We start from the raw sequence: 24,403 nt of genomic DNA, 5'->3' as shown, positions 1-24,403 counted from the left end.
GTATAGACATGATTGTACTAAGCTAGAACAGAGTTAAAAAATGATGATTTAGTCTAGGTCATACTCTCTAGACTAGAGCATTGTTTTAACATATCATTGGCCCCATGCACACTGGGGGTATGTCTACGCAGCAGCTAGGACGGTGCTCCACATGCACTAGCTCTGTTCCAGCTAGCACAGTAAAAACAGTAGTGTGTGGCTGTGGTGAGGTTGGCAGTAGCTTGCGCTAGCCACCCAAATACAATCCTGCTTGACCCACTGGCATAGCTTGGAGGGGTCAGAAGTGACATTGCTCCCACAAAAAACTGAAAACCTAGGACAGATGCAGAATTTCTTCCCCTGCACATGGCCCCGATGGCCTGACAGGAGTCCTCCTTTCGCCCCTGTCATAAATATAAAGGGAAGGGTAAACCCCTTTGAAATCCCTCCTGGCCAGGGGAAAGCTCCTCTCACTTGTAAAGGGTTAAGAAGCTAAAGGTAACCTCGCTGGCACCTGATCAAAATGACCAATGAGGAGACAAGATACTTTCAAAAGCTGGGAGGAGGGAGAGAAACAAAGGGTCTGTGTGTCTGTCTATATGCTGGTCTTTACCGGGGATAGACCAGGAATGGAGTCTTAGAACTTTTAGTAAGTAATCTAGCTAGGTATGTGTTAGATTATGATTTCTTTAAATGGCTGAGAAAAGAATTGTGCTGAATAGAATAACTATTTCTATCTGTGTATCTTTTTTGTAACTTAAGGTTTTGCCTAGAGGGGTTCTCTATGTTTTTGAATCTAATTACCCTGTAAGATATCTACCATCCTGATTTTACAGGGGGGATTTCTTTATTTCTATTTACTTCTATTTTTATTAAAAGTCTTCTTGTAAGAAAACTGAATGCTTTTTCATTGTTCTCAGATCCAAGGGTTTGGGTCTGTGGTCACCTATGCAAATTGGTGAGGCTTTTTATCCAACATTTCCCAGGAAAGGGGGGGTGCAAGTGTTGGGAGGATTGTTCATTGTTCTTAAGATCCAAGGGTCTGGGTCTGTAGTCACCTAGGCAAATTGGTGAGGCTTTTTACCAAACCTTGTCCAGGAAGTGGGGTGCAAGGTTTTGGGAAGTATTTTGGGGGGAAAGACGCGTCCAAACAGCTCTTCCCCAGTAACCAGTATTAGTTTGGTGGTGGTAGCGGCCAATCCAAGGACGACGGGTGGAATATTTTGTACCTTGGGGAAGTTTTGACCTAAGCTGGTAAAGATAAGCTTAGGAGGTTTTTCATGCAGGTCCCCACATCTGTACCCTAGAGTTCAGAGTGGGGGAGGAACCTTGACAGCCCCCGATATCTAAGTCAAACTATGCCTATGGCCTGACCCACTGGGTACATGCTAGGTCAGGAATCCAATTGTGTTAGAATCTCATTTGTCTATAACCAAATTCAAACTGTGCTTAAGTAGGATTTAAATTCAGTTGTTTAGCCAGTAAAGATAGGGTCTAGTTTCATTTGCTTTCACAGCTGCAAAGTTTGGACAACGTAAGTGGCTATAATAGAGAACAAGAGCCCAAAGAAAACTGTTCAGTAACACAAAGGATCAGACCAATAGACTTCAGTGAGGGCTTAAATTCCTAAAGAGTAAAGAAGACTTTTATAAATGTATTTAGAAAGCTGAGCTACATTTACAAATGTCAATTGTAGTATGACAATATCCAAAATTTACAAAAACACAATTTAAATCCCTCCTAAAAATTCACTATTGCTACCTTGCCAGTCAGAAGTTAGAGGGAGGAAAATTAACAACAAAAAGTAGAATAAAATAAATTTAAATTTAATCAAGTCCTTTCTTTGCAGACCTGTAATCTTATTAATGCTACCCCAATCATGCCTCTTTCATCTTCCCTTTATTAGATTTTTTACCCCCATCTGTTGCATCATTTTCTAATTTAGATTTCAAACTCTTCACTGGCTTTTGTGAGACACCCAGCACATTTCATACTCAAAATAATAATCTTATTTAAGTGGGTTAATTTAAAATTCCTTGACTTCTGTAGATTTTCATCAGTAATAATAAGGATTTAACCTAGATGGTGATGTCTGTGAGTTCTGTAGCCCGTGGCAGTTTCCAATTAAAGTTAAAATTAGCAGTGAAACACAGAAAAATTCTAAAATAAGATATTTAACAATGCTAATCAGAACAAATAAGTGTTTAAGTCTTAGATTTTCAAGGTCACCCAGGCTAGAGTGATTGAACTGACAATCAATTTTTAAACCACATGGGGATGAAGTGACTAAGGTTGCTATAGCCACATGTCATGTATGGAAAAATATACCCCTCGGGTCAAAGGCAGCATATGATGAAAGTAGCCCCATGATATAAGAAGTGGGCAAGGGGACTTGCAGTGAATTGGAGATTGATGAGGCTACAATTTTAGAAATGTTTGGTTGCTTAACACGAAGCCAGTGAAGTGACTGCAGGGAGATGATTTTCTGAAATCGTGGGTGTGTGTACATAATTACGTAGTGAAGGGTGCATTTCCAAAAATGGTGCAGATTTTCTTTGCTCTTTATCAGGCTTTTTTAACCACACATAGAGATCTCTATATTTTATACTACCATCTGTGCTAGTGAGTGATCTTATTGTGTGCATAGCGGTATCAGGATTACTTTGACAGATTATAGGGATACTGCAAGAAGAAGGATGGCAGAATGGATTAAACAGTGTATGTGTTTGCCAATTTAAAATTATTATCTACATTCCTGGCTAAAATCAGGGCTTACATTAGCTAAAGATATCAGAAGCTTAATGGTCCGGGGGTCAGCATTTACTTAGCCCCTACTGCTAGACAAGGATAAAACTTTTTTTGAGTTTCGCTGATTGGGGAAATGTGCATTATTTTGACACAGCGAAGTTGGGATATGCTATAGGACAAAGATCTCCTTGTTAAAACGTGGATCATGCAAAATGGGTGGTAACCTGGGGAGGGAGCTGGATAGACTGGGGGTTATTATTATTGATTAAACACTTACAATGTACTTGCGCACTGTACAAGGCACTGAGAAGTTAAGGCCAAACCCTCCCAGAAGATTTTACAATCTGAAGGACAAAAAGAACAAAATGCTCAGGGGGATGCAGACTATGCAATTAGCAGAGATTGAGTGTCTGACGTGTGAGTTATTCAGAGCTTACTCCATCTCTAATGGGATGTTGGGGTGCAGAGGGCATTTGCCTGAGCTCAGTGTGTGAGCCGGATGATGGGGAAATTTGAATGAGGAGAGGGTGAGTTCCAGTGCGCTGGGTTTTGGAGATCACAGAACACCAAAAGGTAGCAAGACAGAGGGTAAAACCCCGCCGTGGACTTGTCCAGCTGGATGTCTTGTGCCAAGAGAGTCATATCACATCCAGATAATGCCCTAACCCAGTGGCGGATTAATGATTTTGCCACCCCTAGGCCCTGAAATAATTGCCGCCACCCCCCCCAGCAGCTCCCCGCCTCCCTCCCCCTCAGCTCACCTCTGCATCCTCCCCTGAGCGCACCGCCGGGCCCTGCTTCTCCCTGCTCCCTGCCAGTGCTTGTGCGAGAAACAGGTTCGCGAAGGAGGAAAGAAGAGGGGGGAACGCGGTGCACTCAGGAGAGGAGGCGGGGCCAGGGTGGGGATTTGGGAAAGGGACGGGGCAGGGAAGAGGTGGAGTTGGGGCGGGGACAGGGGCGCGAACTGGCACCAGGGGAAGCAGCCTCTGGCTGCTATTATAAATTTGCCAACCCTGCAATTTTGTCGGCCTAGAGGCGTGAATATGCCGCTGACCTAACCCCTCACTCCCCCCTGCAACAGGGACTAAGGCAGTATTGGGCCAGCAGCAGCGAGACCTAAGGCTGGACACCTTGTGCTCTGACCTCTCCATCCCACTGGCTCCCCTTTGCCAACCACTTCCCCTCTCTTCCATCTCCCCGCCCCTCACAGATCCCCACAATGCCCAGCTCCTCTCCCTCCTCAAAGCTGCTCCGCCCCACAACACCCAGCTCCCCTCCAACCCCCACCCTGGCTCATCTCCTTTCCCCAGGTTCTTTCTCTTCTCCATCTCCCCTCCCCACCCAGCTCCCCTCTCTTCCTCCAGCTCCCCACCCCCATCTCCCCTCCCCACCCAGCTCCCCTCTCTTCCTCCAGCTCCCCATCTCCCCTCCCCACCCAGCTCCCCTCTTCCTCCAGCTCCCCACCCCCCATCTCCCCTCCCCACCCAGCTCCCCACCCCCCAACTGCCCTCCCCACCCAGCTCCCCTCTCTTCCTCCAGCTCCCCACCCCCCCAGCTCCCCTCCCCACCCAGATCCCCTCTCTTCCTCCAGCTCCCCTCCCCACCCAGCTCCCCACCCCCATCTCCCCTTCCCACCCCACTCCCCTCTTCCTCCAGCTCCCCTCCCTGCTCCCCACCCCCCATCTCCCCTCCACACCCCGCTCCTCTCTTCCTCCAGCTCCCCACCCCCCCAGCTCCCCTCCCCACCCCACCCCGCTTTTCTCTTCCTCCATCTCCCCACGCCCTCATCTCCCCTCCCCACCCCGCTCCTCTCTTCCTCCAGCTCCCCACGCCCTCATCTCCCCGCCCCACCCAGCTCCTCTCTTCCTCCAGCTCCCCACCCCCCCAGCTCCCCTTCCCACCCCACCCCACCCCGCTCCTCTCTTCCTCCATCTCCCCACGCCCTCATCTCCCCTCCCCACCCCGCTCCTCTCTTCCTCCATCTCCCCACCCCCCCAGCTCCTCTCTTCCTCCAGCTCCCCTCCCCGCATCTCCCCTCCCCACCCCGCTCCTCTCTTCCTCCATCTCCCCACCCCCCCAGCTCCTCTCTTCCTCCAGCTCCCCTCCCCGCATCTCCCCTCCCCACCCCGCTCCTCTCTTCCTCCATCTCCCCACGCCCTCATCTCCCCTCCCCACCCCGCTCCTCTCTTCCTCCAGCTCCCCTCATCTCCCCTCCCCACCCCGCTTTTCTCTTCCTCCAGCTCCCCACGCCCTCATCTCCCCTCCCCACCCCGCTCCCCTCTTCCCCCAGCTCCCCACCCCGCACAGCTCCTCTCCCACCCCAGGCTGCCCATAAACGCCCAGCTGTCCCCGCCCCCTGGCACCTTTCCTCCCCACGTCCCTCGCGCCACCCTCCCCCGGCACGTGACGAGGGAGCGCTGACGCCGCGCCGTGCCCCGGGGGAGCGGCCACTGCGCCAGAAGGAGGCGGCGGCGGCGGCGGCCGGGTGGTGGTGGCGGCGGTGGCCGCCGTGCTGAGGCGGGAGCGGACTCGACGCCTACCTGGGTAAGGCGGCTCTGCGCAGGGGGCTACGGCGGGGCAGGGAGCGGCGGCGGCTCGGGGGCAGCCGGGGAGCGCGGGGACCCTGCGGGTGGCCCCGTTGGCTGGTGGGAGGCGGCTCCTCCCGGGGCGCCCCCTGGCTGGCCGCGGCGGGAGCGGGTCTCGGACGGTGCCCCCGAGTCCGTTCCTGGGGGAGCCTGGGCTCTGTGTTCCCCCAACCCCTGTGGGGCCCGAGGGCGGGGGTCCCAGGGGCTGCCATGCGGGGCCGAGCTGGGGAGCCGCCTGGGCCGCTGGCCTGGCCCAGGCGGCGGCTGGGACCAGCCGGTTGCGAGGATCCCGATAACGGGCAGTTACGGAATAACCTGCCCATACGGGAAGTTTCTCCCTGGCTCCTGCCAGCGGCTGGCTTGTGCCCGGAAGCGTGAAGGCACCGGTCCCTCCTGCGCTGTTGCCCAGGGGCCGCTAGACCTGTGCTGTGCGGGGCTGGCTTGTTCTGTCCCCCTAGACCTCCTGGGGTTGGGTGGGGGCAAAGCAAGTGACACCCGCTCTGCAGCCCCCTGCCTCCCCTGTACCGACAAGCGGGCTGCCTAGCCCAGGCTGTGAAGCTGGCCGAGAAAGACTTCCGTGTGTTGAAAACGTGAAGTGTTGTTTTTTGTGTGTGTGTGTGTGAGGGTCATTTCACAGGCTGTGCTCAGTACCGTTCGGTATGTTTTTCGTAGACCTTTGTGTATGTGTTTTTATACACTGCACATATATATGCTCACAAATGAGTCAACGGAGCTATGAATGTCTTGTGTAATTTTGTTTCACCTGTTAAAACGACTCCTAAGGCTCAGATCAAAACAGCTTAAATGCTAATTGAGATGGTAGCCATTACTGTATTTTTCAGTTGTCCATGTTGAATGTGGACTCTTAACATGCCCTAAAATAGTTTGAATGTTGCTTGTTTGTATGATTTAATCATAGTGTGCAGACACAGATTTGCTCAGTTATTTATAGCTTATCATTCTAGTCAACAACATAACAAAAGTGCACAGTGAAAGGCAAGGGACTGATGTTAGGCTGCGTGCTCATTAATATTTACGGTTGGTGAAAAGTGGCTTTTAAAAGTTGCTTTGACAATGATTTAAAATATACCATGTACTCAGAAGTCTCTAGGCTGAGTTAATAGACAATTATCAGGAAATTAGATGGTTACTTGTTATGCTTTTAATTTTTACGGAAGTCTAAACACTTGGGGGGGGGGGCTTATTCTGCTTGGGAATTATATTTGTTTCCTAATACTAATGATGGTTTATGTCTGAGGAAGGGGGTAGAGGAGTAGATCTGTTTTTTAAAGGGCCTGCAAGTTCCTACTGTCCACATTAGCTGTTTGTGTTTCATATATATATGTTCATGCTAGCTTGAAATGATTTTGCCTAAAATTCTGTACAAATAAACTGATTCATGTTGTCAAGCAAAACTGTTCTGATGAACTTCAGTATCTGAAGTTCATTTCTAACAGGGCAGATGTGAGGGAAAATTGTCTTATAGAAAGTATGGACTTGGGAGATTCTGTGATGACCTACTCTGAAACTTTAAAAAAAGAAGTAGCTCTTTGGATATTGTAGAGGATTTCTTCAAATTCTGCTTCTAACATGAACACTTACAAAATGCAGAATATATTGCCGACTTCCTTTGTTATTTCCCTCAGTCACTGAATCTATCGAAAAGCTTGAAAGAATGATCAGCTAATTTTTTTGTTTTTAATCATGAAAAATAAGAAATAGTGCTTCATTGGAGAAATTTGAATAAAATACTAAATTCATCCTGATATAATAAGAATTACATAAAGGGTTTAATTCTGTCCCCAAACTAAGTATATCCTGGGACCATATTCAAGAAATGCTGTTGGAGCAAATATTTTTGAGGTGCTGAAAGGGCAAATTCAAGGGGAAAAACATCTACTATGTAGAGATAATTGGGTGGATTTTATATTTCATTTGGCCTTCAGTTGGTAAGAATTTGACAAATGTTCTCAAATATGGTTTCTGTGGCTGACTTTCTAGTTTGTGCAGCAATATCATTAATGTATTCATTGCAGCTGTAGGGAATAATGCTTTTCAATGAAATATCTATTGCAGAGGTGGTACATGAACCAAACCATTGTTTCTGTGTGGATCACATAAACAGTGGCTATTGTTTGGTTTTAGTTTTTAGTGGTTCAGTTGACCTTTTTGAGAGGTGAAATGTGTGAACCTCAGTTTCTTGACTGTATTGTAAATTAAAATGTCTTAACAGTAGCTCTTCAAAAATACTCCTAAAAATCTAAGTATTTGTAAAACCTTTTCTGATATTCCTCAAACAACTCCTGGAAAAGGAGTCCAGTTCATAGAAGCTTAGAAATGCAGTCAATACACAACTGCACTAACTGCTATGACAGCAACCCAGCAACCACACATGGGGAGATCTTTGTTCTTTGTGTAGCATAGTGCTGATATTTCAAGATGGGAGGTGCTGTGGAATCTGGGGAAGTAGCTGAGCTATATAGAGTACTTATTTGAGGCCTTATCTGAAAGTTGCACAGATTTAACTAAAGGTGTGGTTTAAAATCAGTTTAAACTTGTGCAAGTCTGTGTACTCACACTTATTTTAGTTTGAGAGCCTTGTTTCAGTGTAGATTAAATTTTTTAGAGTTTTGCTAAACTGAAATAAACTACTATTAAACAATCTAAAAGTGTTTACATGCAGATTTATACCAATTTTAAGTAAACTGGTTTAAAAAAGAAACTTTAGTTATATTAGTGCAAATTTGTGCTTAGACAAGGCCCTAGATTTATGGATGAATCTCTTCTGGTAGGGGTATGTGTCTGATAGTGAGAGAATTGTCATCATAAACCCATTATTCCATTAAAATTGGAGAAGTCTTTATGAGAGAGACTAAATTTTGGACCTGAGGCCCCTGAATCATGGCCAGGAGAGGGCTTTTTTCCTTTCAGCAAGTCATAAAACCTACCCAATATTGAGTATGTCCTTATAGAATTTAATGGATTCACTATCACAACACAATCACTATCTCTGTGTTGAGAAGTGTTCCATTTCCCCCAGGAAATGGGTGACCTAAAAGATTCTCTGCATGAGTTCTTAATTTTAAAAATCTAACTTAATATATATTAACTACTTCAGTTCCTGTTATATAGGTAGTATAATTGTATTCTGCATGGTACATCACTTTAGGGTGACACAAATGCCGTGTAGAGTGCGGGAACTTAATTACTGCCAGACTGTAAGGATGTTGTCAGTCTTTTAAATGCACTCTGGCACCCAGGCTTTCTTTGACCAAAGAAACAAGTATAGATGCTGATCTTGGTCCTGTTGTCAATGGTGAATTTTCTTACTGACTACAGTGTGATCAGTGGGGATCCATTCAGTAACATTAATCTCGTGAATCGGATTTCCCGATACATTCAAATATCAAAGCCTACAGGTGTACACTGTAGAGGAAGTTGCTTCAAGTAATACTTAAAACACATACACTGCACTTTCTTTCTGAGGATCTCAAAGCACTTTACCATAGTGGGAATTTATTATCATTTGACCGAGTATGGGTGGGGGTTGTGGGGAGGAACCGAGTGACAGAGAAGTTACAAAACTTGACCAACTATATCACTTTAGACAGTGACAAAGTCAGGAATAATTCAGGAACTCTTAACTCCACTCGTATATGCTCGCTTCTAGGCTACACTAGAATTACTTGTTTGGAAAGGATAACTAAAATTTTATCATTGAGATTTGACAATACTTCCTTACATTGAAGTATCAGAAGATGGGCATTCAGATCCTTGGAAGGGCACAAATTAAATCAGAATCCTTTACTAAGGTAAGAATCCACTAGTGGTGCTACTATAGTTCAGAAAGTCTGTCTTCTGTGGTAGTGTTCATAAGAATGACTATATATACAATGTGTGGTTTCAGAGTAGCTGCCGTGTTAGTCTGTATTCGCAGAAAGAAAAGGACTACCAGTGGCACCTTAGAGACTAACCAATTTATTGAGCATAAGCTTTCGTGGGTTACAGCCCACTTCATCGGATGCATTCAGTGGAAAATACAGTGAGGAGATTTATATACACACAGAACATGAAAAAATGGGTGTTACACACTGTAAGGAGAGTGATAACACCCATTTTTTCATGTTCTGTGTGTATATAAATCTCCTCACTGTATTTTCCACTGAATGCATCCGATGAAGTGAGCTGTAGCTCACGAAAGCTTATGCTCAAATAAATTGGTTAGTCTCTAAGTGTATATATACAAAGAAAAGGAGTACTAGTGGCAATCTATTGCATTTTGGGTACGTGTGATAAAGAGCATTGAATTATTTTGATGTTGAGCATTCACAGGATCCACTCATCCTGTTGGTGGGAAACAGAGTTCCAGGCATCCCTATTGCCTTTCACTGTGACAGACAGAAATGGGTCTTACTCACTAGCTTGATCTTGACATGAGCATCTTATAAACCTGCATTAATGGCTCAGTCTAATATGGAATGCACTGATAATAATTAACATGATAATTTCTTTTCCTGTCTTGATAGTCCGTGGTACTCAGACTACTGCAGAAACCTTCATGGGGTGCTTAATGCAGGTCCTTTGACTTAAACATATTGCAATGTGAATGATGATGAGAGCTGCCATCCCTCTCCTTTCCTTAAGAAATAGGACATGAGACTCTGATACTGATAATAGAGTGGTGGGATTGAACTCTCTTCAGGATTGTTGACTTGTAGTTTGTCTCTGCTCCCATAATACTGTGAACTTTTTTTTTTTTTAAAGCAGGGACAGTAGCTTGTATCAGTTTCCATCTTGAAATAACATTAAGCATTTTGGCTTCCTATGTGAAGTTTAGCTGTTTGTGATGGTGGGGTGCAACATAAAATGATAACAGCAGTTTCTGTCAGGTGTTACCTTGAAGCAGGGAGCAGCAGTTAGCTGCTGTGAAAGGGAGCAAGCAGTCAGCTTGGAAGAAGCACTAGGAACAGTAAGATTTAATAATTTTAAAAATGGAATATTCCTGTGAGAAGATTTTGAAATTGGGCTGAGGGTAAGAATTTGCTGGAAGCTGGGACAGGAAGCAAGATATTCCTTAAACATATGTAAGTCATAGCCAAAACACCAAGAATTCATAATGGAAGTCTGAAGCTGCAAGCAGAAGGGCAAAGAGGGGGGAAAAAAATTACATGTGGAGATTGGAGCTGTGCTGAGGAAAGGTAACAGGTGATCAGAGTTCCTTTGCTGTAAGACCTCTACTTTGATGGAATAGCATAAAAGCTATTCACTTTTTAATCAAAACCATATAATTTTGATAGAAACTTTAACACTGACACAGACATCTACACGCACAATCTTAGGCAGTATTTTTGTGCTCTTTTTCAGTTTTGTTTGCCTGAACATAATCTTTTTATTCTGTCAAGTCCCCCAATAAAATCATAATTCTAAGCTTATGATGCTGTTTTTGCACTGGAAATGACTGTAATTAAAAAGTCACTCTCATGACATTTCAGGGTGAAGCAGAAGAAGGTGGATTGTAGAAAAAGATACTTGCTTAAGCACCAGTGGCTCCTTATGGACCTCACTACTATGAACTTAGCTCTTTCAACCACATCGGAAGTTTAATAGGAAATAAAGGTGCACAATACATTGAAGGATCAGAGTTACAATTAGCCAAACTGGCAAAGGGAAAAGGATTTGTGTTGTTTTGCTCATTAGAAGAGCCCGCTTCCCTTATTAAGATTTCCTATGTTTGCATAATTAGGCTCCAATCCTGCAGTCACGTCTGTATGGATGGACCCATGTCAGTGTAGAGTTGCATTGATTTCATTCTCTTACAGGGGTAAGCCCATGCAGTTCTGATTGCAGGCTTGGGGCTTTCAGGAGCTCAAAGTTTCTTAAAGAATTTCTATTCCCTAAGCAGTGTGTTCAATAAACTATACATTATTTTATACTTTTTACTTTTTAAAACAAGTATTTTAAAGAAGCTAGCATTGGTTTTTAGACTTTCTGCTCTCTTTTAATGTGTTAATCTTTGTCTAATGCTAATCTTAAAATTTCTTGTTACTAATTTTTTATGCGGTGGCCAGACTAAATTATCATCAGTTGTTCTTTGGAACTCAGATTGTCACTGGATTATGACTAACGCTATAACAGGACTATTAAACAGAGTGCAAGGGCAGATATATATTTGGTTATATTGCCTGGACTATGAGAGACTGAAAGCCCTTTCCAAATTTTCCGTAGAATACATGCATCAAATTAGATAGTTAAAAGAATTAAACATGAGAAAATAAAAAAAAAAAGGCTTATTGTTTGCTCATTACTCTCCTTCCACATTTCTTGTTGGTTCTGTCCTCTTACTCTATTTCCAGTGTTCTCTTGTTTGTTTTGTCCCCTTCCCTTCTAGCTCTATCTGGGTTGTGCCACACTGTCTTGTGAGGTAAGTAATTAGAGAGTGCTTTAAAAAATCCCAACAAATTAAATTGTGGATGTTTTTAACTGCTTCTAACTGGGCTAAAACCCAAAAACTAGATTGGGAATTTAAAATATCATTTAGAGAGAGATGAGCAAATAACAATCCTAGTTAATGGTGTCATGGATGTTGGTAAAGCACACTTAAATCTGCAAGCAGGCCAGTTGCTCAATTATGAAAGCCTGAGTTTGACTGTGGAGGCATTATGCTCTGCATGTGGAAGGGAGAGAGTTCCTTGTAGAGGGATCTATTTGGCCAATACAGAAGAGGTGTTAGTAGCCCTTGAATGAAGTATCATCAAGCCATCCTTGCAAGGATTGCTGGCCTGTCACAAGTTTGTTGGTGTTGGGGGAGAACGATTAAGGGGACTAATGAGTAATTCTGGGAACTCTGAAAGGGGCCTCAGAGGACTTCTTGGGACCAGAGAAAGGGCGGCAAAATAAGAAAACCAGCCCGTCTCCTTCTGAAGACTTAATTATAGGAGAAGTCGCACTGTTCCATGAAGAATTTTAAGCTTGTACTTAAGCAAGCGATTGACTCGAGCTAAAAAAACCACTGATCTTCTTTGCTAAGTAACAGAAACAATAGGCTTAATAGGTAGCTTGCAGATAGTAAGAGGGTCATGAGCATAGGAGGGTAGAAGTTGTGGCTAGGGTTGCCAATCCTTCTGGTTTCTCAGGGACTCTTCTGGAATCAAACTCTATCTCCTGGAGGCTACTGAAGCCAAACCAGGAGATTTTAGGTGCTAAAAGTCTGGCGGTGTAGTGGGGCAAAGGCAGGCTCCCTCCCTGCCCTGGCTCCACACCGCTCACGGAAGCAGCCCGCATGTCCCTGGGGATCTCCATGTGTTCTCTTCTCCTCCTCTTCCCCCCCCCCCCCACGTGCCAACTCTGCAGCTCCAATTGGCCGGGAACCGTGGCCAGTGGGAGCTGTGGGGGTGGTGCCTGTGGGCGGTGCCGGTGTGTGGAGACCTCCTGGCCCCCCTCTCTATGAGCCGCTGCCAGAGGGATGTGCTGGTTGCTTTTGGGAGCCACGAGAGGTAAGCACCGCCTGGCCGGAGCCTTCACCCCATCCTGCCCCAGCCCAGAGCCTGCACCCCAACCCCCTCCTGACCCCAACCCCCTGCCCCAACCTGGTGAAAGTGTGGGAGGGTGGGGGAGAGCAAGCAACAGAGGGAGGTGGGATGGAATGAGTGGGGGGCATGGTCTTTGAGAAGGGGTGGGGCGGGGGGGGCAAGGGTGTTTGGGTTTGTGCAATTACAATTGGCAATCCTAGAGATCATGGTTTCCATTGTTTTACTTTCATAAATAGGGTCTCAAATATGATCTTAGTTTTCTTATCAAACTGTAACTACTTGTTGAAAGACTTAGATAATTAATGCAATATGTGGTATTAATTTTGAAACCACTTTTTCCTCAGACATTTTAGGCAATTGACTTTTGTTTTTGTTTTTCTTATAGCTCTATGGATACAAACAGAAAAAACAAGTCATGATGTGCCTTACCTTTCACCTGGAAAGGTGAATATCTCTTTCAGATAGAGATGGCTGACAAAGCTGGAAAGATCCTCCCAGGACCACTGTACATTGAAGTAGAGTATGATTATGAGTATGAGGCAAAGGATAAAAAGATTGTGATAAAACAAGGGGAGAGATACATTTTAGTGAAAAAGACTAATGATGATTGGTGGCAAGTCAAAGGGGATGAAAATTCCAAGCCCTTCTATGTGCCAGCACAGTATGTGAAAGAAGTAACACGGAAAGCACTAATGCCACCTGTTAAACAATCAGGTGGTCTGCCAAATAGCTCTTTGAAACTGATGCATAGTTTACAGAAGTCGACAGAAAATGTGAACAAGTCTCCAGAGCTTTCTAGTTTTGGAAAATCCTCTCCAGTTCAAGTGTCTGGTCTGGTTCGTGATGCCAATCAGAATCTGGGCCCAGATAGTAGCCCAGGTCAAAATCTTGGCCTGAGCCTGGACCTTGCCCAAAATAATGGAAAACTTAACAGTGAGTTGCAGTCCCCAAAGGTTTCCAGCCAGTACAGATCTCTGTGTCTGGGCCATTTCACTTGTCCAGAACTCATGGAAATAGAGAAGACCAGCTTCTCACATGAACAGTCCTGTGATTCAGCAGGGGAAAGCTCAGAAAAAGTCCATCAGGATTCAGAATCTGGAGATGAACTCAGTAGCAGCTCCACAGAACAAGTGCAGGTAAGCTTGAAAAGGATCTAAGTGGATTTTTTTTTCTTTCTCAATTATACATCTTTGATGTAGTTTACTACGGTTTTTAGTTTGCTTCCTAAGTAGAAAGAATAAGAAGATTAAGGTGAAATCTTCATTTCATATTTTTCATCTCATCTAGCATGGCATTGATTTGTCAAGTAAGAAAAACTGGCACGTAGAATTTATTTGTAACAAAAAGTACTTTGCTTTGTGCTCTTATTCTCATTTACAGTGTCCTTGGATATGAATGGCATAGAAGAACTTCAATTAGAACTATTTTTTTCAGTGTTGAACGTGTAATTAGAGATAATGTGAATTTAAGCAGTTCTTAGTGACTCTTTCCTAGAGGAAGCAAGCCCAGTGTTTGTTAATTTAAACTTCTGGGATCACTGAACTTTTTAATCCAGATGCATGTGATTGTCAATAGCCACTGCCATCCATTTCTTATGTATATTGCATGTTGGTAATTTGTGAAGTATGGATAGGTGAATGTAATCAATAGCTTAGTGGATATGAAATGGTACTGTTAATGTTGACAGTGTGAAAATATCTCAAGAACATTTCTATCTAGCTTTGAAATTAACTAATGGAAACTGACATATTTGAGTTTTAATTCAGAGATATGCTGAGCTGTAAAAGAAGTAATGGTGGTAAGGGTGGTTTCTTACCAAAGCCAGTTAGTGACAGCTTTAAAAAAATTCTCTTTAGGCTAAAATAGCAAACCCTGGTATTTTGCCTACCTTTGGTTATCTTAGTAGAGTCTGTGTTGGCTTACTAGGGAATGGGCCGGGGAGATCACCAGTTTCTTTCCCATAAGGGCTAGAGAGCCATTGACTGGTAATGGCATTTTGACACTATAGTTCTAGACCAGGGATCTCAAACTCAAATCACCATGAGGACTAGTACATTGGCCCGAGGGCCACATCACTGAAACCTTTTCATACAATGATACAACATTATAGTCAAAAATGAAAAAAAGAAGAGTAATATAGTATGCTATTAAAATCAATGTATTAACTTTTTAAAAACTAAAGAAGTACTTGTGGCACCTTAGAGACTAACCAATTATTTGAGCATAAGCTTTCGTGAGCTTCAGCTCACTTCATCGGATGCATACTGTGGAAAGTGTAGAAGATCTTTTTATATACACGCAAAGCATGAAAAAAATACCTCCTCCCACCCCACTCTCCTGCTGCTAATAGCTTATCTAAAGCGATCACTCTCCTTACAATGTATATGATGGAAATGGCCCAACTTGATTATCATATACATTGTAAGGAGAGTGATCACTTTAGATAAGCTATTAGCAGCAGGAGAGTGGGGTGGGAGGAGGTATTTTTTTTCATGCTTTGCGTGTATATAAAAAGATCTTCTACACTTTCCACAGTATGCATCCGATGAAGTGAGCTGTAGCTCACGAAAGCTTATGCTCAAATAAATTGGTTAGTCTCTAAGGTGCCACAAATACTCCTTTTCTTTTTGCGAATACAGATGAACACGGCTGTTACTCTGAAACCTGTTTTTAAAAACTGTAATGCAAAGAGGGGTTTTAATAAAATATAAACACCTGTAACTATTCCTTATGTGGTCAGTAACACTGATGATGATCTACACTAACAGTCTATCAACATAGCTGTAATGGCAGGAACTTTTTAAAGTAACTATTCATACAAAATACGTTGCCACTTTTAACAAACATTCTTCCCAACTACTCACAGCAAAGAATCGTACATGCTGAATTTCATACCTCAGACTGCTTGTCTAGTCCATGAGCCCCCACCTCTTTCCACCCCTTCCACAAACCCCCAGCCTCGCCTCTTCTCTGCCTGCTCTCCTGCGTGCGCTGCATCCCTGCTCCTCTCCCCTCCCTCCTGGAAAGTCCTGAGCACCGCCTAACAGCTGTTTGGCAGCGGGAAGTGCTGGAAGGTAGGTGGAGTAGCAGGGATGTGGTGCACTCGGGGGAGAGGTGGGGGAAGGTGAGGGGAGTTTGGTGGGCTGCAGGAAATAACTCCACGGGCCACGTGCTTGAGACCCTTGTTGTAGACAATTTTGAACCATTAACATAGAAATGTAAGGTTCTGCGTGCTTTTTCCAGTCTGAGAGGTCACTGTAAACAGTGATATACATTATCCCTCAAGTAAATTCTACATTTTCCCACTCTTGCTGTGATACTGTAGCTTCAGTACATACTGACAAACATTGATTATACTAAGTCAATTTATAAGCACCTATTTAATACCCACAAATATTTTAGTTTAAGGATGGTATTCAAATAAGGGTAGACACTAATTTTAGAAATGAAATCTTGATTATATGGCTGTTTAGCTGGAATCAGTTGGATGAAAAGCCACAATTAAGGCAATTTTCTTTTAGGAGATTCCACAGCATAACTTGCAAAGCTTTGTTACACTGTTCGGTTAACAAGAACCAGTACAGTTGGCTACCTGGACCTTACACATGTACATTTGGATTAGTGGTACATTAGTCTAGTATCCTGACTGACAGTGGCCAGTACTAGATGCTTCAGAGGAATGTACAAGGAGCATTGTACTGGACAGTGTCTTAATAAATTGCCAAGTGGGATAGTGGCAATGTTTTTCTTAATCCCATTCAATGAGAGGTTGGCTTATGCATTGAATCATGAGTATTTGTATCCTCTAAAACTTTAACCAATAAAATATAACGGTGGGTGTTCTTGTTATATGTATAATCCTTTTTTGTATCCTACTAGTCGCCTCATCTCAAAGATACATTAGAGTTGGAAAAGATATAGAGAAGGGCAACAAAAATGATTAGGGGTATGGAGCAGCTTTGGTATGAGGAGAGATTAAAAAACCTGGGACTTTTCAGTTTGGAAAAGAGATGACTAAAAGGGGTATGATAGAGGTCTATATAATATTGACTGGTGTGAAGAAAGTGAATAAGGAACTATTATTTACTCCTTCACATAACACACGAATTAGGGCTCACCCAATGAAATTAATAGGCAGTAGGTTTAAAACAAACAAGTAGTTCTTCACACAACACACAATTATCCTTTGGAACTCATTGCCAGGGGATGTTGTGAAAGACAAAACTAAAGCAGGGTTCAAAAAAGAACTAGATAAATTCATGGAGGATAAGTCAAGCCATGGTTGTTAGCCAGGATGATCAGGGATGCAAACCCATGCTGTGAGTGTACACAGCTTCAGCTTGCCAGAAGCTGGAAGTGGATGATAGGGGATGGATCACTTGATGACTGTCTGCCTGCTCTGTTCTTTTCCTCTGAAGCACCTGGCACTGGCCACTGTCGGAAGACAGGATACTGGGCTAGATGGACCATTGGTATGACCCTAGATGGCCGTTCTTATGTACAAAACTGTTTGCCTCTGTTTTGAGGCATTGTGATCTATGGGTTATGGTTGTCGTTTTTTTTTTTTTTTTTTTTTTTAATTAAGGTGGCTGCCTTTCATTTTCATTGACCCTTTTCCTTGCATAATGAGAAGGGATAAATAGGATCACTGGATTTATTTTCTCCATATTGTAAATTTTTTATATATTGCTACTATGTCCTCATTTATTTAGCCTTTGAACTGTCACACTTCTCTAGGTTTTATTTTAAAGTGTGATCTTTTAAAGCAACATGTTTTATCCACTGCAAACTGAGAGCAAACTGTACCACAGAGAATTAGTAAGGATGAAATGTATATTTAACTGCTCTTTCAGCATTGGCAAAATATTTAGTGGCCCATCAGCTGTTGACATAATGACTTCCAAATTCATGACCAGGATGAGAGAACCCTTTTTAAAAGGGTACTCTAGTTAAAACACTTTTTTTGGTGCTTTCTATATTGCTTTATACAATCCTACTAAAATGGGAAGAAACATCCTATTAGAAGCAGCAAATCCAGTCAATTCCATTTGTAGTACAACTAGATGCTCTTAGCATTGCATGGCTGATCATGTTGTCACACTTATTTATGTTTACAGTTTAGTCTTCAGCTAATTTTGGCAATATTAGTAACAAACAAATACTTTTTCAGTGAACTGAATATGCTAATCTTCATACATTTCTGAGGCGTTGGAGAGGAAAAAGGCCAATGTCATGGATACTTCTAGTATCCACTGTGTTTGGTGATGGAAATCTTCATGGTGTTAAAAATGGTGTGACTTTTATGATTTCAGCTGTGAAAAAGCATGGTTATGGTTTATTAATATTGCTGTGGAGCTGTCTTTTACTTTCATTGCCTTAGGAAACAAGCAAGCAAATATTCAATGTGGTTTGCAATTTTCTTTTTTAAAGCAGTGGAGTAACTTAATCTCATCATATGGAATCACAGTCTCATTAAATATAGTTTTAAATATTTGACATTTATGAGCCAAAGGGTTTAAAGCAGTGGTAGTGTTGATGTCATTGTTACTGTGTTGGCTTGGTTTAGATATTAGAAATGCCAGCCTTCTCCACTGGAATGTCCCTCATGCTTTCAATAATCAGCATTGTTCAGCAGAAGTCAGCTGTGCAGAAATTAATGGCTTAGAAAGCTGTTTTTATTGCTCTCAGTCTGTAGTCAGAACATGAAGTTCCAAATCTGCATACACAAATGCTTATTTTAATTTCACAAGGCAAGCCGAATCCTTTCTTTTTCATTGTGGAGTCCAGTCTTACACAGTCTGTATCATAATAAATTTTGCAGTACTATCAGAAGTTCACATTTATCTCCTTAGATTGATTGATTCAACTTTTAGCCAAAAGCAAGAACGGTTTTATTGAAATTGTTAAAATGTATCATGCTTGTTGTCTTAAAAGATCTATGGTTTAATTATTGTCTGTAATGAGGGATTTGGGATTTTAAGATTTTCTTCAGAAAAATTGAGAGAGGAATTTATCAGCACATGTAAACCAAAGTTTCCAGGTATGTTTCTGAAACTGTTTTTCACAGGTCTTAGAGTGCACCATTTCTGTGATGGTTTTAGGAAGGGATGTGTATGAGCTTGGGTGAGATGGGTATAGCCTGCTTAATACTTTTGCCACAGCGGAGTGAGCTTTTAAGTGTCTCAGAATCTTAGAATACATTTTTATACAGTTTTTGGCATTGATATATACTATAAAGTTTTATTGCAGGGGGGAAGCTTAGAATCTAATGTGCTCATTACCATGGTGTCTACCTAGCCTCTCAATTCAGTACTAAAGGGTCGATTCCTGCCTCCGATTGGCCTAGTATTAGCCTTCATTGCCCCACTTGTTAAATTCTCAGACAAGCACCTTTGTACTTTCTCAAACTTATGCTTGGAAAGAGCTTCCTGTAAATGTTTGCAAAACTAACTCTTTTTCCTCCCCCAAAGCACTCCTTAAAGCTCTCCTTTGCTGTGATACCTACAAAAAACTTGACAATAGTTAGTCATGACCTATCAGGCTGTCTAGTATTGTCTCACTGTTTACTTGTACTCCCTGTTGATTAGTCTGTACCCATCTGTTCTCTTGCCTTATACTTAAATTGTAAGTCCCTTGGGGACAGGGACTGTCCTTTTGTTGTTTGTACAGCACCTAATGCAATGAGCTCCTGGTCTATGATTGGGGCTCCTTGGCACTACGGTAATAATGACGATAATGGGCAGCTATGAAACTGTGAAGACACGCTATGGAGGGATTATAGTCTTCCACATTCTGAGTCTTTGCCAGTAGCGTAAGTGTGGAGTATGTGTGTGGGTTTTGGATTATTTTTCATATCCTTTCGTCAGGGGGTATTCTTATTGTGGGAAGAATTTTGTAAAGAGATGGTTCTTAAACTATACTCTTGTGAATTCTGGGGTCATCTTGATTTCTTTTGGAGGGGAATGCTGTACCTGGGGACCAGTCACTAAGGATTGTCTTATCGTTCTGTCAGCTGCAGAGACTCTGAAGAATGCAACTGTTGTGTGTTTTAGGCTTCATAGAGAGAGGGATATAGTCCAAGTCACAGCCAGTCCCATCCGGTTGAGAGCTCTGTAGGTTAGGACCAAGTCCTTGAAGTAAAGACACTGGTAGGAAGCCAATGTAACACAGATATCCAGAAAGGTTTGGAGTTGACATTGTCAGTGATGGGAAAAGATTCTTAGTGGTTGAAATTCATATTTACTAGAGGTTGATAGGGAGATGGCAATGTGAATGCTGGGGAATTTGCTACTGAAGGCCTGAACAAGTATTCTGGTGTTGTGGCCAGGAAGAAAACATTAGATATTAGAATTATTATGGACAAAGAAGCAGTTGTAGTTGGATGTAGCCTGGAGGTGTAGGCAAGGGGAGTGGGAGGAGTCAAATGAACACTAAGTTATGGGCTTGAATTATAGGAAGGATGGTGACGCTGTTTTACAGTGACCGGGGAGGGCTTGTGAGGAAACTAGTTCAGAAATAGTCACTTTAAATTGAGAGCAGGATGTGTGGGAGGAGATGCCAAAGATAAGTAGCAGTGGGGTTGGATGGAAGAAGACAGGTCGGGAGTGGATGGGAAGATCTAGGAGTCATTGACATAAAGATGATGGTGCTTGAAGCTGGGAGGGCAAATGAGGTTACCCAAGAGAAAAAGTGTGTGAGGAGGAGGGAGCCAAGGATAGAACCATGTGGGACCCCATGGAAGGAGTGGGGGGGAAGGGGTTGGAAAAGTCTTCCTCCAAGAGACTGGAATGAAGGAATATCTAAAAAGAAGGGAGGGGAGTAAGGAGAGGAGAATTTTGTTGCCAAAGGTGGACAAGATCAAGAGAGAATGTGAATATGATAAAAAGTGTCAACAGCAGAGAGATAACGGAGGATGAGAATGAAGTAGTGTCATAGCTAGTTGGTATTGAAGAAGTAATTGGAAATCTTGGTGTAACCAATTTGGGTGCAGTAGAGAAGATGGAAACCAGAACAGAGGAGATTCAGAATGAAGTTGGAGTAGAGCCACTTAAGGCAATAGTTGAAGGTGGAATGGTCAATGAATTTAGAGGTAAAGGGCAGAATGGAGATGGGGCCGTAGTTGAATTACCTGTAGATAATTGAACACTACTGTAGTATACAATCCACTTTGTATATCTTGCTTATTGGTCAGGAACTATATAGCAGTGGTTCTCAACCAGGGGTCTGGGGCTCCCTTGGGGGGCCCTGAGCAGGTTTCAGGGGGTCCGCCAGTCATGGCTGGCATTAGATTCGCTAGGGCCCAAGGCAGAAAGCCAAAGCCCTGCTGCACAGGACTGCTGCCCGGGCCCTGATGTCTACCACCTGGGGCTGAAGCCGAAGCCTGAGCAACACAGCTTTGTGGGGTCCCCTGAAGTGTGGGGCTCCTGGCAGTTGCCCTCCTTGCTACCCCTTAACGCTTTTATATGCAGAAAAACAATTGTGGCACAGGTGGGCAGTGAAGTTTTTATAGCATTTTGGGGGGGGCCTCAAAAAGAAAAAGGTTGAGAATCTATTCTATAGTAACAGGTTTCAGAGTGGTAGCCGCGTTAGTCTGTATCAGCGAAAACAACGAGGAGCACTTGTGGCACCTTCTAAAACCCATGGAGTGGAAAATACAGTAGGACGATATAATAGTACATGAAAAGATGGGAGTTGCCTTACCAAGTGGGGGGTCGAGACAATTATCAACAGGACAAAAAAATCACTTTTGTAGTGGTAATCAGGGTGGCTCATTAGGCCCAAATAAAGACTGGGAGTGGATGGGTCACTACAAAAACTAAACTAATTTCCCCATGCTAATTTCACACCTTCTTTGTCATCTGTTTGAAGTGAGCCACCCCAGATTACCTTTGATAAGTGATTTTTTTTGGTCCTATTGATAATAGCCCACTTTAATTGAATTGTCTTGACGCCTCCACTTGGTAAGGCAACTCCCATCTTTTCATGTACTGTTATATATATCTTCCTACTGTATTTTCCACTCCATGCATCTGATGAAGTAGGTTTTAGCCCACAAAAGCTTAACAAATAAATTTGTTAGTCTCTAAAGTGCCACAAGTACTCCTCATTGTTTTTGCTCTATAGTGATAAATCTTCAACAAAAACAAATTTAAACATTCAGTTCTAAATCTAAACTTGTCAGCAAGTTAAGGAAGTATGGGCTGGATGAATGCACTATAGGGTGGGTAGAAAGCTGGCTAGATTGTCGGGCTCAACGGGTAGTGATCAATGGCTCCATGTCTAGTTGGCAGCTGGTGTCAAGTGGAGTGCCCCAGGGGTCAGTCCTGGGGCCGGTTTTGTTCAATATCTTCATAAATGATCTGGAGGATGGTGTGGATTGCACTCTCAGCAAATTTGCGGGCGATACTAAACTGGGAGGAGTGGTAGATACGCTGGAGGGGAGGGATAGGATACAGAAGGACCTAGACAAATTGGAGGATTGGGCCAAAAGAAATCTGATGAGGTTCAATAAGGATAAGTGCAGGGTCCTGCACTTAGGACGGAAGAATCCAATGCACCGCTACAGACTAGGGACCGAATGGCTAGGCAGCAGTTCTGCGGAAAAGGACCTAGGGGTGACAGTGGACGAGAAGCTGGATATGAGTCAGCAGTGTGCCCTTGTTGCCAAGAAGGCCAATGGCATTTTGGGATGTATAAGTAGGGGCATAACGAGCAGATCGAGGGACGTGATCGTCCCCCTCTGTTCGACATTGGTGAGGCCTCATCTGGAGTACTGTGTCCAGTTTTGGGCCCCACACTACAAGAAGGATGTGGATAAATTGGAGAGAGTCCAGCGAAGGGCAACAAAAATGATTAGGGGTCTAGAACACATGACTTATGAGGAGAGGCTGAGGGAGCTGGGATTGTTTAGCCTGCAGAAGAGAAGAATGAGGGGGGATTTGATAGCTGCTTTCAACTACCTGAAAGGGGGTTCCAAAGAGGATGGCTCTAGACTGTTCTCAATGGTAGCAGATGACAGAACGAGGAGTAATGGCCTCAAGTTGCAGTGGGGGAGGTTTAGATTGGATATTAGGAAAAACTTTTTCACTAAGAGGGTGGTGAAACACTGGAATGCGTTGCCTAAGGAGGTGGTGGAATCTCCTTCCTTAGAAGTTTTTAAGGTCAGGCTTGACAAAGCCCTGGCTGGGATGATTTAACTGGGAATTGGTCCTGCTTCGAGCAGGGGGTTGGACTAGATGACCTTCAGGGGTCCCTTCCAACCCTGATATTCTATGATTCTATGATTCTGTTCTACTTGGCTCCTTGTCATGGCCATCTGCAGTAAAAGAATGAAACAGGAAGGAAAATGTAGTCATTTTGTTGTGAATTGAATGTTCTATCTTGGCTTCCCAGTAGCTTCTTTCTCTGTGTGTGATTAAGAGAACTGAATAAACTGGTAGAGTCATAAGTAGCAAGTGATATTTTCCCCTGATTTATCTGCTTCTGTAGTAATCTGAGTTTCTGGAAGATGTAGTGCACAAATCATTTTGGAGTTTATATTAGCTGTAAATGTAAAGCAGCTGGAATATCCCCAATAATGACAGCAGTAGCATACCTTTCTGATTACTGGAGTTAGTCTCTATTGTCATTTATCTTGAAAGAGCATCTATATGACTGTTCTAAAGGTGGTTTATAAAAACGAGTTGCACCAATTGCACCATAATTAATATTTTAATTAAAATATTGAGCATATGACTTAATCCTGTAAAGTAACTTCTGTAATGAAATCATGAGCAAGTTTGGGTACCATCTGCTCTGCAGTTATATTGTACACAAATTGATTAATAGCTTCAGCATGGAGCATGATCAGACTTTAAGGTTATGTTCTATTGCAACATGCCTCTAGTTGGCACATTCAGTTTTAGAATTTGTGTTCCCGTTTTCCACTTAACTTATGTTCTGTACCCATTTGTGATTTGAATAAGCATGTGCTTAACACTTTTTTAGATTATAGTACTTTAATGTTGTTTAACAATTCCCTCAGATTTTTAAACCTGTGTAAATTTGCTGAATCTGGATAATCTTCCTGTGGCATGCCTGATGCCTCTATGGTGATGGCGAGGAACTTCCTCGCTTTTCGCATCCCCTCTTTTTTTGTTGTTGCGGAGTGACCCTGACTCCTTGAAAGAGCTAAACCTTTTATTATGCTGATTAAATGTTATCTTTTCCTGTTCATAGAAAAGTTGGAATCATTACAAATATAGACAGTGACCTATTTGCAAAGATTGCTCTGTCTTTTATCCTCTTTAGTAATTGACTATTGCATAAACTATGAAGCGCTAAAGTGGATTATCAGTAGGATGTCTGTCTTGCTTTGATTAATTCTGAGTAGTAAAGATCCCACAAATGGAGCTGACTTTTACCTCTACAGTTTCTATAGAAAACGCTATAATTTTGTTTTTGATTACATTAAAACATAGTAAGTTACACATTTTTCTAAATAAAACTAGTTATGTATACTGGTAAATTTCTTTATGGGAAATCACAGAATGCTGTTTCCTCTTAATTAGCAGACTAACTTAA

At 42.9% G+C, this 24,403-nt stretch overlaps 1 protein-coding gene across 4 annotated transcripts in view; it reads left to right on the top strand.

Moving 5' to 3' along the window:
• Positions 1-5,137: 5,137 nt before the first annotated feature.
• ARHGAP12 (Rho GTPase activating protein 12) overlaps positions 5,138-24,403 on the top strand; it is a 148,794-nt gene continuing 129,528 nt past the window's right edge. For 3 of the 4 annotated variants that reach the window (XM_077808281.1, XM_077808280.1, XM_077808276.1), the window contains exons 1-2: positions 5,138-5,271; positions 13,227-13,977. In XM_077808281.1, coding sequence (XP_077664407.1) covers positions 13,309-13,977 — 669 coding nt within the window. In that variant the 5' untranslated portion in view covers positions 5,138-5,271; positions 13,227-13,308. Of the gene's footprint in view, positions 5,272-11,709; positions 11,734-13,226; positions 13,978-24,403 lie in introns of those variants that run through there. The other variant, XM_077808279.1, reaches the window with a different exon arrangement.

This window comes from Eretmochelys imbricata, chromosome 2 (genome assembly GCF_965152235.1).
Source record: "Eretmochelys imbricata isolate rEreImb1 chromosome 2, rEreImb1.hap1, whole genome shotgun sequence".
Classification (NCBI taxonomy): Eukaryota; Metazoa; Chordata; order Testudines; family Cheloniidae; genus Eretmochelys; species Eretmochelys imbricata.
This window is presented reverse-complemented; position numbering and strand designations above follow the sequence as displayed.